Consider the following 16431-nt stretch of genomic DNA (forward strand, 5'->3'; position numbering starts at 1 on the left):
TTAGTAATTATTGTCTTTTGCATTTCTTTTTGGAATTGACTGATCAGAGGCTGCAATGATCTGAGCTTATGAACCTAAATTTTTGAGTGAACATTGCCAAAATAATCCACCTTTTTTCACTCAAACTGAGGTGCATAAGCTTAGATCAATGAGGTCCATAAGTTATTACATTATTGTATTTGACAATACACACTTTTATCTGAAATGTTTATGCTTTCCCAGTAAAATGTGTTGTGTCATTATATACTGCTTATGTGGAACACAAAAGGATTTATATTAAACAATGTTCACATTGCTCGTTCCTATACATGGAAAACATCAGTAGCTTTCAAGCTCCAAATATGATAAAAGAGCACATTAAAAGTACCATAAAAGTAATCTATGCATATCTTTTTTGTGATAATTTCTCCTTTTTGAGTTTAACAGCTCCTGTTTAGAATTCACTTTCAATGTATAAAAAAAGCAGTGTGAACATTCTGCCAAATTTTTTTCTTTTTATTCTCCACGTTTAGAGTAAAAGAACAAACCTACAGTCCAGTGGTAGCAATATGTCTACTGAAAGAGAGCACTGTAAAAACATTCTTCCACACGCACATATACACAGACTCTGAGTCAAATGAGCTTAATAGGTTTAACAGTCCAACATGGAAAAGACATTTTTCATCACAGTCATTTCACCACCGTACTGTTTAGCCATCAGCCTTCTGCTTTAAGGACTTAAAGTAAAAAAATTTAATTTTAGAAACTCTGAGACATTTTAGGAGTACAAACTACCATCTCAGCATAAAACCACAGGAGGAAAGCTGCTTTAGACAGAGCACACAAAAAAAATCTCTGACTAAACTTTAAGGTTTACTGTTAAGACAAGAACTTGAAATCTCATTTACATACTACTGTGTGTGAGGTGGCTTCAGTTTTCAAAGGCTCTTTGCTGTTATACAAGCAAAGTAACTTTTTTATATATATAAAAATACACAAACAATCAAAAATCTGGGTTCAGTAAGATTTTTTAATGTTTTTGAAATAATTATTTTATGCTTAGAAGGGTGAAATAGTCTTAGCATTGTGAAATATTATTATAATTTAAAACAACTGTTTACTGTTTTAATCAGAGCTGGGTAGATTACTTATGAATTGTAATCAGTTACTGATTACAGATTACATGACAAAATTTGTAGTCTGTAATATAATCTCTTAGATTACACATTTTTAGTAACGTAATCTGATTATTCAATTCCATTCAATTCAAGTTTATTTGTATAGCGCTTTTTACAATACAAATCGTTACAAAGCAACTTTACAGAAAATTATGTTTCTACAATATTTAGTAGTAGCTTATGGTGGTGGCTGTCAGTTTGTGCACGTGTGATTAATTTTGGATTACGTTTAGATTACATTTGTGCTATCCCTTATTTGATAGCACATATATTGAATTAGCCTAATCTTGTACTATTTTGACATATACAAAGAAAAAATATATTCCACAAAATATCACAATTGCTTCTTTTTCAAGTGCAATGTGTGGACAGTTAATACTTACAAAATACTGACACTAACGTGCCTTGCTTTTGCTAGTAACACTGAATAAAATGTATAATTAATTACTTATAATTAAGTACATTTGTAAAACAGCTACACTACAAAAAACAATATTGAAAAACATGAAATTCACAGCAATATCACTGCTAGGTTAAATATTTAATCTAATAAAACACTAGAAGTGCATATGAATGTATCAATGAAAAACAAAAAAATAGCTACATTGCAAACATGAATTTTGAAAAAGACTAAAAAAGGAAGAAAAATGGAAATTTAGGAGAATCAAATGTAATCATGTAATCCATACAAAAGTAACTTTAGTCTGATTACGAGTATTTTAAAAAGTAGTTTACTCTAATTACAAGTACTTGAGTTTTGGAATCTGATTACGTAATCCAGATTACATGTAATCCGTTACTACTCAGCTCTGGTTTTAATATATTTAAAAATCCAATCTATTCCTGTGATGGCACTTTTCAGCAATCATTACTCTTGACTGTCACATGATCCTTCGGAAATCATTCTAATATGCTGCTTTGCTGTTCAAGAAAATGTTCTTATTATTAACAAAGTTGAAAACAGTTATGCTGCTTCATATTTTCTGAGAAAACTGTAAGACATTTATTTAGGATTATTTGATGAATGGAAGGTTTGAAAGAGTAGCATTTATTTGTAACATTATACATGTATTTACTGTCAATTTAATGCAGCCTTACAGAAAAAAAAATTATAATTTCTTTAAAAAAAAAAACAACAGCACCAAAATACTGACACCAGACTTTTAAAAGGTACCAGACACATGTCTAGAGGAACACATACACCCGCATTCTGCCTCATTCGACACCTAACAGTGTGAACACCTCACATATACTGTCAAAACAAACTGAGACAGGGAGAAACAAGTGAGAATCTAACAAACCAAAGTGACGTTTGCATGCAAAAACTCCCTCTGCACTCACAGGTGGTGGACAGAGCGTGTCGTGCATATGCATTAATGCACATAGCCTGACCAAAGAAACAACAGATCTAAAACAAACCCCATTCATTCAAGATATCAGAGACTTCAACCCCTTTAAACATGCACTAAAGACTCACCGTACTGGCAGCGCATTCCCTCGAACCCCTCCGGACACTGACAAAGCTGATCACCCGTCTCAGAGCACTTCCCACCATTAAAGCAGGTGCCAGAGGAACACACTCCTGTGGATAACACACACTATTCAGACACCCTTGACCCACAACACACACGTACAGTGTTATGATACTCACTATGCAGACAGCCACTCTCTTCTCCTCTCTGCATCCACCCTGGGCAGCACCTATAGACAGTTTGCATCTCCATACTGTATGCCTGCCTATACACTGTATAATAGCCTGTCCTGAGACAGACAGGGGGAAAAAGAGAGACGGAACTATAATGAACAGTTTCATTACTAATACAGGCCTAATAACCAAAAGACGATGACAAATGAGAAATAGCTACATATCGCCGAAATTAGCTACACGAACACAATATTTAAACAAAATAAACCAAAATATTTGAAAGCAAAAGATACTGAGGATATTACTTATTTTATGCTCCGGAAATAACGTAATTATAGGAATAGTCGAGTTAATAAACCGCGTCCATACCTGACCAAAAAAAACACAGGAAATCGGCAAAATAGTCAGACTTCTTGTTTGGTTTGGATTGTTTGGAAAATATTAAGTTTCTATTGTGTTACCTTATGTTTTTTCTACTCCCTACTGTGCTGTACTTATTTATTAGCCTATTTATTTATTAATCAAATCGATTTTTATTATTTATTACTGTAATCACATTTATTTAGTCAGTTGGTTTAATTGTATTGTTTATTTATTCATTAACAATTTTATACTGTTACTCATTCACTCATTCATCTGTGAAACATCTGGTCGGTCTCTTTCGTGTGACAGATGTTACCTGTGCTCAGATTTTAAAAATGAAACTTTTAAGCTATTTTTCTTCAGTTCCAGTGTTGTTATAGTTACTATGTTTTGCCACATTTTCAGCTATAGGTCATTGATCAGCATGGTCAGTATAGCATGCCAGAGATGAAAGTAATGTTTAATAATTATGTGCTGGTTGATAATGTGAAAAGTGGTATGCTTTCAGAGGACCAATGGTTGGTTATTATAACTCCTATCAAATCAACAATGTATGACAGTCCCTTAACCCCAGACTTTCAGAAAAGAGTTCCTAGAAATCTGTGTCAATGGAAAGTCAATGGAAAGCATCTGCTGTGGTAGTTGGCAAATTTGACTTTACTAAATGGAATGAGAGCAAATCTCCTAAAACCTACTGAATCTGATCTAAAAGATAATTGCTTAGGGGGAAAGAATCATAAGAGGCAATAGTTTAAGGGCCAATAGTTTAAACAGGGAAACAAAGTAAACAGTTGTTGTTTTAGTGTGTCTTACCTCCTTTCGTATCCCATGCACCAGCGCTGAGAAGAGCAGCCCTGCCTCAACACCTTCACCATTCGCGTAAACGCCTGAACACATGGTTGCCTCACCCCCAACATAGACATCTCCTGCTCCTCACACACATTCGGCCTGAGAAATAGTGGAAATTATATATTTTAAAAACCCATAGAACCTAAAACAATAGTTCACCCAAAAATGAAAATTTGTTGAAAATGTACTTAACATAAGGCCATCCCAGATGTAGATGAGTTTGTTTCTTCATTGGAACAGATTTGGTACCCATTCACTGCACAGGATTATGTTCCAATGAAGAAACACACTCATCTTGGATGGACTGAAGACGGATGGACTTGGATGGTACATTTTCAACCAATTTTCAATGTTGGTTGAATTTTCTTTAGGACCGTCTCAAATTCTGTCTCAAATTGATGGCCTGATCCAATTTTGGTCTTCCTCAGTTTGGTTATGTAATGTTGCATGGATTGTTGCATAGCAGTTCGCTGTGAAATCCAGACCAGTGAGGGCACATTAAGGGTAAATTAATTGCACATAGAGAGTGCTCGTGAGCACTATAAAACACATGCAATAACATGAAAAATAAAGTCTTATTTGGGACAGGGCCTTAGACTTTGAACATCAGAACTCCTTCTTTAGTGATGATGTCATAATTACCCATCTTGTTCATATGCTAAAAAAAAGCATTGTTAATTTTAACCTAAATGCTCACAGAAGAACACTTATGGATGTGGGTCAACATATGTGTACCCTATGGTCAGCTGAGAGTATGCAGACTTACGGATAGTAATATAAGTTAATTTGTGCAAGAATGTAACCAGATAAGGACTTGGGGACTAAATGTAATAATTACAAATCCTAAATAATGGACAAAGGGAAAGTTGGCTTTTTAGTGTAAAAAGAGCATTTATATCTGTGCTGGTTCTTGATGTTCTGCATTTGTTTATTATGTCACTTACAAGGATATGTAGAAAAACTTTAATGAGTTGGGCTCTTATCATTTTATGGCACTATGAGCCATTGATATAATAAATCAAAAATCTGCTTTTAGGTCTTGGGGTTGCAGAAACAGCACGTTTTAGGATCCAAATGATCATTTCAACCAACAAACATTTAACTAGTTATATTTAAAATATTAATATACAAATAATAAAATAACAGACTAAGCCAAATCCTACTGCCGAAATATATAATATAATATACCTGAATATTTACAATGTGAGGTTTTCTCACAATTAGACCATTTTAGGGATAATTTTGGTCCTAAAGTATAGCTAAGTACATACACACTCAACTTTTCTTCACTTCTCTTTACAGCCATATCTGTCAGGAGCTTTTCATTGATTTAAAACTTTCTTATGGTTGTCCAAAGTTTAGAGCAAACTATCCACAGCTCAGAGTATGGAATACTGCTGGGAATGCATTTCACATTCATAAATAAATCAGGATATTGCAGAATGATTTGTTATAATCCATCTGTGACAGTCTACTTCTTAAATTCTTGATTTTAGTTTCATAGATTGAGTGTGGTGAGTCTGGGCTCTGCCTCAGAGGGTACTGTTCTCTCTCAGGTTGCTTCCTATGACCATCTGGGCTTAATAAACACATCCTGAGTTCATTAGGGGGCTCGCAGATAAACTGCACAGTCACACACCGGATCAGCCCTGGAGTTAGTGTGTCAGAGACTCAGGGAGGCGTTGATTCACTGGCCTTAGTCACGCTTAACATATTTACACATTCTTACAGTGCAGTATTTGAGTCCATCTGGGAAAATACATTTTGTTTAGATAAACGTAGCATATATGTACAAATTCAAAATATTATAATCAAGTGTTTACAGAATAAATTTAATTATTTTAATTCATGATCATTTATGTTTGAATATCAAATGGACTCTGGCGCTTTTGGCGACACCTAGAGAGCAAATAAATCACTACAGAAATAACGCATTATTTACTTAATTGTTTATTTGATTAGTTATTTGATTATTTGATTAATTGTCAGTGAACCTTCCAAATTATTGTGCTATACCAAAACAAAGAGCTAACAATAAGAAACCAAATGAATTAATTATTGTTTGTTATTATTAATAATATGAAACTAATTAAACAATTCGTATGTATTGTTTTTTATTATTATTAACAGTAATTTAAAAACTCACAGATAAACATTTCATAAGCAAAATGGTTTCAGTTGTTACATTTTCTTAAAAACACTGCAGCATATTTACTATTTAACCTGTAATATATAATATAATAACTAAAATATATCATGCATGTTCTGTGTAAAAAAAAGGAACATTTCTATTAGGCTAATTAAAACATCACGACATTTCTTATTATTTGAATGTACATAAATGATCAGTATGATAGCCTATGTAACATGTACTGTAAATGCTTATTAATGTTATTAATTAAAGTTATTTTAAAGTGCGTTCTTTGATTATTTTAAAATAAAACAGTTTGTTTTGTTTTACACATGTTGAATTTATCTTTCAGATAAGAATTTCACTCATACGACTTTTGCGCCCAAACATGATAAAAAACAAATGTATGTTAGCTAATATAACTCACATGTCGGGCTGCAGGTCCAGTGATACTGCGCCGTGCAGAGACACGATCACAAAGCAGAGCACAACCGCCACGGAGCAGCACATCGTTTACAGCATCAACATGCAGTAAACACTCTTCAGGAATTGTGGTCAGCAGGTTTCAGGGGCCCACCGTCCACTTTAAAGTGTCTGATCACTTCATTATACACAAGTAAGGTGCTGCAGGTAATAACTATGAAAGCACTAAAGCTTTTTTCTTTGCATCGAGCATCCTAGAAGTCCTGGAGCGGGTATCCTCAACTGGGAGCAAACTGAGACAGACTGGACAATTTCTCAGCGCTCTTCTAACACACACACGCGCGCGCCCGCACGCACGCACCCGCTAGGGGCCACGATGGAAACATGACGCCCCATAAAATTGCTGTTGTTTCTAAAATTCAGTGTGTTTTATATATTTATATATTTTTTTCATTGTACTATTTACCATTTAACACAACTTAACGCGTCTAATCAGTTGGTGGACCGTGCTTTTTTAATGTATTCAAAAAGTAAATAAAACTTAAACTTATAGAAATAATTATATTTAAAAAATCCATCACAGTTGTAATTTGTGTATTTCCTGTTTTGTGACTGATGTAATTCAACCTACAATACACTTAAACTAAAAATTATGTACAGAATATGACAATTAAGAAACTTTCGCTATAAGAGAAAGTGAAAATGAGTGACTTTTAAATGACATGCAGAGAGACTTTTATTTTGAAAAAGCATTTCTTGCGCTCTTTTGGTTTAACAGCGTCCACCAGCTTCATGCATGTCTGGGTTGATTTGCCCTGTGCTGTACTGCTGGATGATTGTCTATTTCTAAAAAAAATAAAAATAAACACACACACAAAATAATCGCATTTTACGATAGCATTAATCGCTCGGCGGATCTGATCTCGGTGAAGGTATGTGTCTGAAAGATTTGTTATGTGGTTTTCGGTCACGCTTTGGCCCTTTATCAGCTGATCCACCCAAACATTCAAAACAAAATATTTCAAGCGTTTAAGTTTTACTGTAGTACTGCTGCTGATGTCAGTGCTGCCTTGTATCCAGCATAAATCAAACCAAAAACGCACATATTGATGTTGTTTTTTGTTGTCTGACTTTCTGAAACACAATCTACGAGATTAAACTTTAGGGCAGCCGGTGTATTCAGTGGCATATAAATAGTTGATCTCATGATCCAGCCACAAGATAAAGGTCATTGGTTATTTAACTATATTACATAAATGTGGTATTATTTAGTTAACACACAACCAAGCTTATAGTCTTATGAGCTCATTTTTGTATTGGGGTAAATGTCACAGGCCAGGTAGGACAACCTGTGATTCCGGATTTTGCTGTATGAGAGATTCTGATGCATGGTTTGCTGTTTGGAAGTATTTAGTTTTTATAATTGGGATGGAAATATAAGAGATCAATTTAGGAATTCCTTTTTTTTTTTTTTGGACTAAGCATAACAAAACTAGATCGTTTAGAACTAGTGTTGTTATTGTGAACTGAAACTAAAACCATTGTTAATTGCTTTTGGTAATTTAAATAAAACTTAATTAAAAAAAAGAGGAATGCTGCCTTTATTAATAAGTGAAAAAAATAATAAATTGTATTATAATTATAAATTAAATGAAGTACTAAAATTTACTAAAACTGATACAAAATAGATTAAAACCTAATAGATATATATTTAAAAAAAATTACAAATTACAAAAGCACATTACAAAATTGTTAACACTTTAATTAAAATGAAAACAAAAATAAAAGCGAGTGTAAAATACTTATAAATGCTTTAATAGTAAAAAGATAATACTAAAACAATAAAAATAACATTGATAACCTTTGCAATAAAATGCAATACATATACAAAGTATGGGATTGTAATCTGGCTCCTAATCTGGGCTGCATTTCTCAAGAGCATCGTAAAATAAATTGATTGTAGAGAACATTGGGAAGGGATTAAAAGAAGAATCAAGTAAAGAAGGAATTAAAAGAAGAACACATTAAAACATTGTGTGCAACTGTGCATTAATTAAAACGGTTTTTGATTCTTAGAGCTTTCCTATTTGTTTGGTTTCAATGCCCTCCTCCTCTTTTCCCTGTAGATGAATGGAGCGGCTTTCCCCTCTCCCACAGCCGAGATGGCGGAGATGAACCGGATCCACTATGAGCTGGAGTACACAGAGGGCATCAGTCAGAGGATGCGTATTCCTGATCAGCTCAAAGTGGCTCCGTATGAGTCTGAAGAGCAGGATCTTCCAGAGAATGAGACACTCCACACAGCAATGATGCACGTTCCTGAGAGAATCATGGTGGCAGGTACGAGATGGAAAGATCTTTGCACATTAAAGTGAGATATAGTGCAGTGATGACGTATTTTTGTAGGCCAGCCAAGAAGTTCACATCACCCTGGGCTGCGTTTCCCAAAAGCATCATAACCATAAACTGATCATAGCTCCATTGGTGACAGTTGGTTCTGTGATCATCTTAAGTTTGCAATGCTTTTGGGAAACGCAGCCCTGGTTCCAAATAGGATTTTTTAATTTTTTTTGGATTATTGCAGAAAATAGGCCCTGTGACCAACAAAAGTTCATGATACTCACATATGTTTCATCATGACAAACGAGCACAATTTATATGACTTCTAAATACAAACACCAGAAATAAAAGCTAAATATATAAATGGCTATAAATCAACTACACCACAGTGTCACAACTAAGCTTCTGACAGCTTTTATTTATATAAAAATAAAAAATAAAATGTTTAATGTAAAAACAAAAATGATACATGTTTGACCAATTGTCAAAGGGCTATCTGATCTAGGGCTGCACGATTATGACAAAAATCATAATTGTCGATTATTCCCTTGAAATTGTAATTGTGATTATTTATTACGATTACCACAATTTCCATTGAATGATGTTTATACCATGTCTTGATGCAGCTGCATGCTGTATTTTTATATGAAAATAAACAAGCTGAAAACACTCTAACTGAAAAACCTTTAGTGCTTTTCTATAGTTAATTAAGCCTCAAATGTCAACTATACATCGGATTGGCTTCTTCTTTAAATTATAAAAAAGTACAAATATGAATGGTATTCTAATGTTATACTAAAATTAAAATAATGGTAAAAATTATTAAGATAACATGTAGAAAGAAAAGAACGCATCATAAGCAAGCAGAATAACATGAGTGGACTTTAAACGATTACTTGCAACTTTGAACCATTAGGAAATTGTGGCATCCATAATTGTAATCGCGATTAGAAATTCGATTAATTGTGCAGCCCTAATCTGATCATTTGCTCAATCTTTTTTTTTTTTTAGGAGACAGTGATGACATGCAGTTTCCCAGAGATCTAGACCTCATCCAGTCCACCCAGCTGGAGTCAACACTGTCCCTCAAGACACCACCTCGGGTCCTGACGCTCAACGAAAGGCCCTTCGACTTCCTCGAAATGGAGCAGCCGAGCTCCGCCAGTCAGCCCAGCAAAGAAGTAAGTGGGACAGACCAAATTTGGCAAGACGGAAACTTTGTAAATGTGACCGGTAACTAGCATCGCTGAAAAAAAGAACAACAGTGTGTCAGCTTGGGTTTAGTAAAATGAGGAACACCTTTCCACTTTCGTTTTCTCTGATTCACACAGGCGCGCACGCAATCCAGGACACGTAGAGAGCACTCGGTCAGCGACAACACAGGTGTGCAACACAATGGCCAGCTCGCCAGAAACGATTCCACGTGAGTGCAAAGCCACGAATACATCGTACTTCAGTTTCACCTCTGACCCTTTCACTCCATTATGTGTTTTTTCCTCCTCCCCGGTGTCTCTCTTTCTCCCTTCATGGTGCTGACTCAAAGTGGGTGAGTTAGAACCATGCATGTATATTGTGAAGTTTCGAGCCCTTTGAGTTTGGCTTTTGTGCTGTTTTAACCTTTAGTGCATGTTGTTGCATGTACAGGAGTGGCATGATCACACATGTCAGTCGTTGGTCGAGACCAATTTTATCACATCTTGTGATATTGGTCAGTGTAGTTTAGAGTTGCTTTGTCAGTCGTGACTGCTTGACAGTTCTTTTCTACTCTATTGTTCTCTATTCTATTCTAATGAATGGCCACTCCTGGCATTGAGAAGCTGTTCACACGGTTGGTTTGTACTTAAAAAAACAGATCAGTCATTCTCCTTCAACCAGTTGTTTGGTTGTTTTGACATGGTGTTTTCTGATTGGCTGGTCTGTCTGTAAAAGTACGTAAACCCACCATTGACCAGCAACTCTTTTTATTTTTTTACTGCCTTTAACTATCATCTTTGCATTATTGACACTGTTTTCCTAATGAATGTTGTTCAGTTGCTTTGACGCAATGTATTTTGTTTAAAGCGCTATATAAATAAAGGTGACATTGACATTGACATTTTAGACCACAATAAAATGAAGACTAGTACAGCTTGTGCTACCAATCTAAATGCATCACTTCCATCAGCCAAACTCTGTTTTCTTAAATTTTAATCTTAATTTAGTTTTATTAAAAATTTTTACAAAATCATAACATACTAATATATTATAACATATGCACACTACCATTTTAAAAGTTTAGGGTCAGTACATAAGAGATTATTTTTTTTACTTAATTTTTTATTTTAATTAATTTTACTTAGAAAGAATGCATTAAATTTATCAAAAGTGACTGTTAAAATATTTATATTGATTTCTATTTTTAAAAAGTTATGTTCTATTTATCAAAGAATCCTCAAACAAATGTATCACAGTTTCTATGAAAAACAACACTGATAATAATCAGCATATTAGAATGATTTCTGAAGGATCATGTGACGCTGATCATTGGAGTGATGGCTGCTGGAAATTCAGCTTTGCATCACAGGAATAAAGGACATTTTAAAATAGAAAAATAGGAAATAGCTCTAACTGTATTTTAATTAAATAAATGCATGCTTGGTGAGCATAAGAGACTCAAATATAAAAATCCTACCGACCCTGAACTTTTGAATTGTAGTGTATTTCATTATTTAACAATATTAACTAATAAATGAATTAACAGTACACAAAATCATCAATACACTTGTTCACCGTTACTAGAGTAATTAATTACACACGACCTGTCAAGAACCTGTCCAAGTCTTATTTTTCCTTAAAAAATTAAAAGAAAGAACAAATTAATATTTGCTTAAAGATAACAAAGCTTATTTTTTAAACAGTTTTTTAAATAATTCAAAGGATACTATACAATAACAATAAAAATAAAAAAAGATTATATATATATATATATATATATATATATTCCATACAGATTATAAAATAACAAAAAAAATGGAAGTATGATGCATGAATATATGTGCTTAATTAATAATAAATATATAAATAAAATAAAATCCCTCCTTTTTTTTTTTTTTTTTTTTTTAGAAAACTGAGGCTGGTGAAATGTGACCTGGACATGAGATTCACCTAACAAATGCCTGAGCTGTTTTTGATGAGCACTATTTTTAAAGCAGACCACTTCATGGATCTCCGAGATGAAGTTGTGTCTGTTTGGATTAGTGTAGATGGATTCTGTGGTTCAGTAAACAGCCTCATCGTTAGTCTGATGTCGGATCAGCCGTTTCAAATCTGCTTTTGAGGATGTGATACTCAGAGACTGCTTTGTGTGTTTGTGTCGTTAAAATGATGAGAGTTTTCTTGTTCGGGCTTGTGACCTTTTGTTTATATGGTGAGGCTGTTGCCCATCTCTTGCAAGTCTTTATTTTCTTCCTCCGACTTCTATTTCATTCTTTCTCCTTTTCTTTCTTTCTTTCTTTCTTAAACCTCAAATTTGTTTGACTTTCTGTCTCACTTGTATCTTCTACTTTTCCTCTCTTGTTCTTTCGTTACCTCTTTCTCTGTGGTTTGGTCAGTATGACTTCCTCTCCCTCTGCTGCATTGCGCACTATGGCTCCTCTCGGCCGTGCAGAGGATGGATATAACCTCTTCAGCGCCCGCAGCGTCCTTTCCTTTATCCAGTCAACCACACGTCGGGCCTACCAGCAGGTCCTTGAGGTCCTGGACGAGAACCAGCGCAGGTGACCTTTGAATCTGCCCTGAGTGACTGACTTTTGGCTAAATTAGCTGTTGCTTCACTGAGTAACTAATCAGATTAATCCAGGAACAAAGTCCTCTACAACTGATAGAGGTTCATGTGTCATTCTGATAACAAACTCATTTGGAGAGAAAATGCACTGACAGACAACCAATTCTCCTTTCAACTGCAAAGCACAAAACCCTACATAATAAAAGTTTAGGAGGTAGTTTGCTAAAGGACAGCTTTATCCCAGTGTTGTTTGCTGTTGGATGTGGACACGCTGCTTTCTTAATCTCCATTTCTTTCTCAGCTTCTCGGTTTGGTTTTTTTTAAAGTTTAGCATGAGTAAAATTGTGCACAAGATTTAGTTTTTTTCCTCTTTTGATGGAAGCCTTTGTTTTCCCCCTGAGCTTTTAGATTTCAGTTAAATTTATACACAAGCAGTTTGTTGCATTGGTTTATAGTTTATAAAGAAATGTTTGTGTTCTTTACAAGTTTAATCTATACTGACAGCATTTGTGGCTTAATTTCTTTCTTTTTTTATCATTTGATTTAAATTACACATCTGTATTTCTGGTTACACAAGCAATTATTCCTTCAAATATACACAGACACACATTTATTTGATCAAAAATACAGCAAAAAGTAAAATTGTGAAATAATATTACAATTTGAAGTAATGTTGTATTAACATTTTAAAATTTAATCTATTGCTGTGATGTAATTAATTGATCAAATGTAATTTAAGATGAATTTCTTGCAGCCATTAGTTACTCCAGTCTTCAGTGTAATGTGATCCTTCAGATATCATTTTAATATGCTGATTTCCTGCCAAAGACACATCTCTTATTATCATTGTTTAAAACAGTTGTTGTTGTTTTTTCTTTGGTAAACAATATTATGCCACAGATGCTGTGAAACAGCCTTAAATTGAATACAGGACAAACCTTTAAATGTGGTTTCTGAACACCTGCACAGACGGTATTCATGAGCTCATTTCCTGTGCCCTGTGCCCTGCTTTGCTCTCATTAGTAGAATGGCATTAACTTCAGTTCCACTGATAGGCACTAAACTCAACTGTAGGTTTGTGCAAAACCATTGTCTGAAAATGAGACTACATTTTTTCTATTTACGTCTGTGCAGTTGGCTGGTTTACCATGCTGGTTTAAATGTTGACATGGTTTGTGAGAGAAAGACCACCTGCAGTAGCTATATACATATTATATACCAACCAGTTGAAGTGTGTGTTATTAAAGTTGTCTGTCTTTCTGTCTGTCTGTCTTCTTTTGTCCTTTCCCTCTCTCACTTTCTCCATATCCGCTTCTCAGCAAGCCATCTCTTAGAGGGGGTTCAATCCTCTCTAACCCCCAGCATGACAACAGGTAACTTCCTCTCGTCTCTTCCCTCTCATCTGTTTTTTCCTCTCTATTTGTTTTTTTCTCTGTCCTCTCAATACAATCTCAGTGTCTTATGAAATGGAATAATGTTTTTGACAGGCATGCCCTGGCCACACTGGACTCGACTCTGGAGGGAGGAGTAGACGACATGGCTGTTGTGGACGCCACGTCTCTCCGCAGACAGGTATCATTCTGCTCTTTAATATTGTAGAGGGTTTTTTAAAAATCCATGTAAAAGACAAATTTTCAAAAATTAAAGACACTGCCATTCAAATGTTTTTAAATGGCTTACCAAGGCTGCATTTGTTTGATCAAAAATACAAAATAATACAAAAAAGATTTGTTATATATTTTAACATTATAAATGACTTTACTCACACTCTTGATCAATGTACTGCATCCTTGCTTAATAAAAGTATTAATTTCTTTCAGTAAAATCTTACTGACCCCAAATCTTTAAACAGCAGTCTGTGTGATTATGGATTTCTTGACCTGAGAGATTGAGATTGATTTATTAATTTCTTCGATTTTTTTTGTCATTACAAAAAAATGAGATGGTGGATGAGGAGATTCCCCCATTCATGTAAAAGGAAGCGCTTTGAGTGCTTAGAAAAGTGCTATATAAATGAAAGGAATTATTATTATTATTATTGTTACAGATTGTCAAGCTGAACCGGCGTTTGCAGCTCTTGGAGGAGGAGAACAAAGAGAGAGTCAAGCGAGAAATGATCATGTATTCCATCACTGTAGCTTTCTGGCTTATCAACAGCTGGGTCTGGTTACGTCGCTGAAGGTACATGGACTCTGCAATGTGGGAGGGGCCAAATAAAAACTCCGCCCCTCTGTTCTATGTGTTAAACCTTAGCCGTATTTTTTTAATGTCTAAAAAATTTTATTTTCTTCACAGTAAGAGCAGTAAAGTCAGAGATAGCTTTTGTGTTGTGTGTTTGGGTTTGTCTGTCTGGTTTCATTTTATTGTTATAAATATGTATTTATACTGTACAAATGGTCTTTTTCTTGGTTTTGTACATTTTTAATTACTTTAGTTTTTTTTTTTTTGTTTTTTTTTTGAATACGTCAAGCATGAACCAGATGTATATATCACTTCACTTGTCTTTGAGCTTTGGGTGTAATCATTTATTTTTCCATGGGATTACAAATAAGTACAATATTATGTCAACTTTTACAAAGACCAATGGAATGGAATGCACTGATATGGCATAGTCAAAAGAAGTGCATATAATATTAAATAATAAGAATATTTACGGACTGTTGTGATTTTAGGTACATTATGTACATCTGTATGTTACTTGCATCGACATAGAAACCATACTTGTTAAGTGCGAGTTTAGTCCTGGTCATAATTTATGTACATTATTGTAATATGCTGATGTTGTTATTTCTGCTTGTTTTCAGCAGGATATTGCTAAAATGATTCACATTCAGTTGTCCTCTCACAGAGCCATGAACATTGTATTAAAAACGCTTTTATTTGAATAAATGACAACAGTAGTGAACTGCACTCTTATCTTGTCTGCTCTTAATCTTCTGGATTTGTTTGTTTAATTTCTGAAGATGGAGTATCATTTTTGGTCTTAAGCATGACAGATTAAAAGTAAAAAAAAAATTATATATATATATATGTGTGTGTGTGTGTGTGTGTGTGTACTTAGTGTTATTTTAGTATTTATTTTTATACTATTATAGTATTTATTAATATTGTTTTAAAACTTTAATTTATTCATTTTTTAGGTTTGGAGGTGATTCTGACTCTTTTTTTTTTTCATATAGATTTAATTATATTAATTTCAGTTAATTTTTCGTAACTGTAGTATCTTAAGCTTATTTCATTTAGTTGCCAAAGCAGTGTTTTTAATTACTTTTAAAGTTTTTTATCTAATATTTATATATTTTTGCCTTTTTTATTTTTTGTTTTTCATATAATAATTATGTATTAATTTATTTCAGCTTTATTACATTTGCCAAATATTTTTATATAGTTTTAATAAACAACAACACTAGAACTTATATTCAGTGTTGGGGAGTAACTAGTTACATGTAACGGCGTTACGTAATTTAATTACAAAATTATTGTAACTGTAATTAGTTACAGTTACTAAGAAAAAATGAGTAATTAAATTACAGTTACTTATGAAATTTTTTACGATTACAAAGGGGATTACATTTGAATATTTACACACATCCACATACAGATTTAACTGATTTCTTTCCCAAATTGCACTGACTATTCTGAGACATACCGCCCTAATAATTTCCGGGATGCGGAAATACAGTCTGGTTCGTAGAATCCAGTCATAAAAACGGAATGCCTAACGCGGACGGAATATGCCACATTTTGGATGACTAAATCA

General features: G+C 34.0%; 2 protein-coding genes across 4 annotated transcripts in view; one reads left to right on the forward strand and one right to left on the reverse strand.

The window, feature by feature from the left end:
• megf6 (multiple EGF like domains 6) overlaps nt 1-6892 on the reverse strand; it is a 48075-nt gene extending 41183 nt beyond the window's left edge. The window contains exons 1-4 of the mRNA XM_059514027.1: nt 6573-6892; nt 3979-4113; nt 2809-2918; nt 2635-2739 (exon numbers count right to left, since the gene is read on the reverse strand). Of these exons, the coding sequence (XP_059370010.1) occupies nt 2635-2739; nt 2809-2918; nt 3979-4113; nt 6573-6655 (433 nt within the window). The 5' untranslated portion in view covers nt 6656-6892. The remainder of the gene's footprint in view (nt 1-2634; nt 2740-2808; nt 2919-3978; nt 4114-6572) is intronic.
• A 442-nt stretch (nt 6893-7334) lies between these two features.
• mffa (mitochondrial fission factor a) lies at nt 7335-15581 on the forward strand. 3 transcript variants are annotated; one of them, XM_059514028.1, is made up of 8 exons: nt 7335-7500; nt 8695-8908; nt 9920-10089; nt 10240-10331; nt 12499-12663; nt 13991-14044; nt 14159-14243; nt 14719-15581. In XM_059514028.1, exons 2-8 carry the CDS (start codon nt 8695-8697, stop codon nt 14848-14850), a joined length of 912 nt encoding a protein of 303 aa, XP_059370011.1. In that variant the 5' UTR covers nt 7335-7500; the 3' UTR covers nt 14851-15581. The 3 variants fall into 3 exon arrangements, with proteins under 3 accessions (XP_059370011.1, XP_059370012.1, XP_059370014.1); XM_059514029.1 differs by lacking the exon at nt 12499-12663 and having other exon boundaries at nt 7338-7500; XM_059514031.1 differs by lacking the exons at nt 12499-12663; nt 13991-14044 and having other exon boundaries at nt 7340-7500.
• The last annotated feature ends 850 nt before the right edge of the window (nt 15582-16431 follow it).

The sequence above is a fragment of the Carassius carassius genome, chromosome 28 (assembly GCF_963082965.1).
Source record: "Carassius carassius chromosome 28, fCarCar2.1, whole genome shotgun sequence".
NCBI lineage: Eukaryota > Metazoa > Chordata > Actinopteri > Cypriniformes > Cyprinidae > Carassius > Carassius carassius.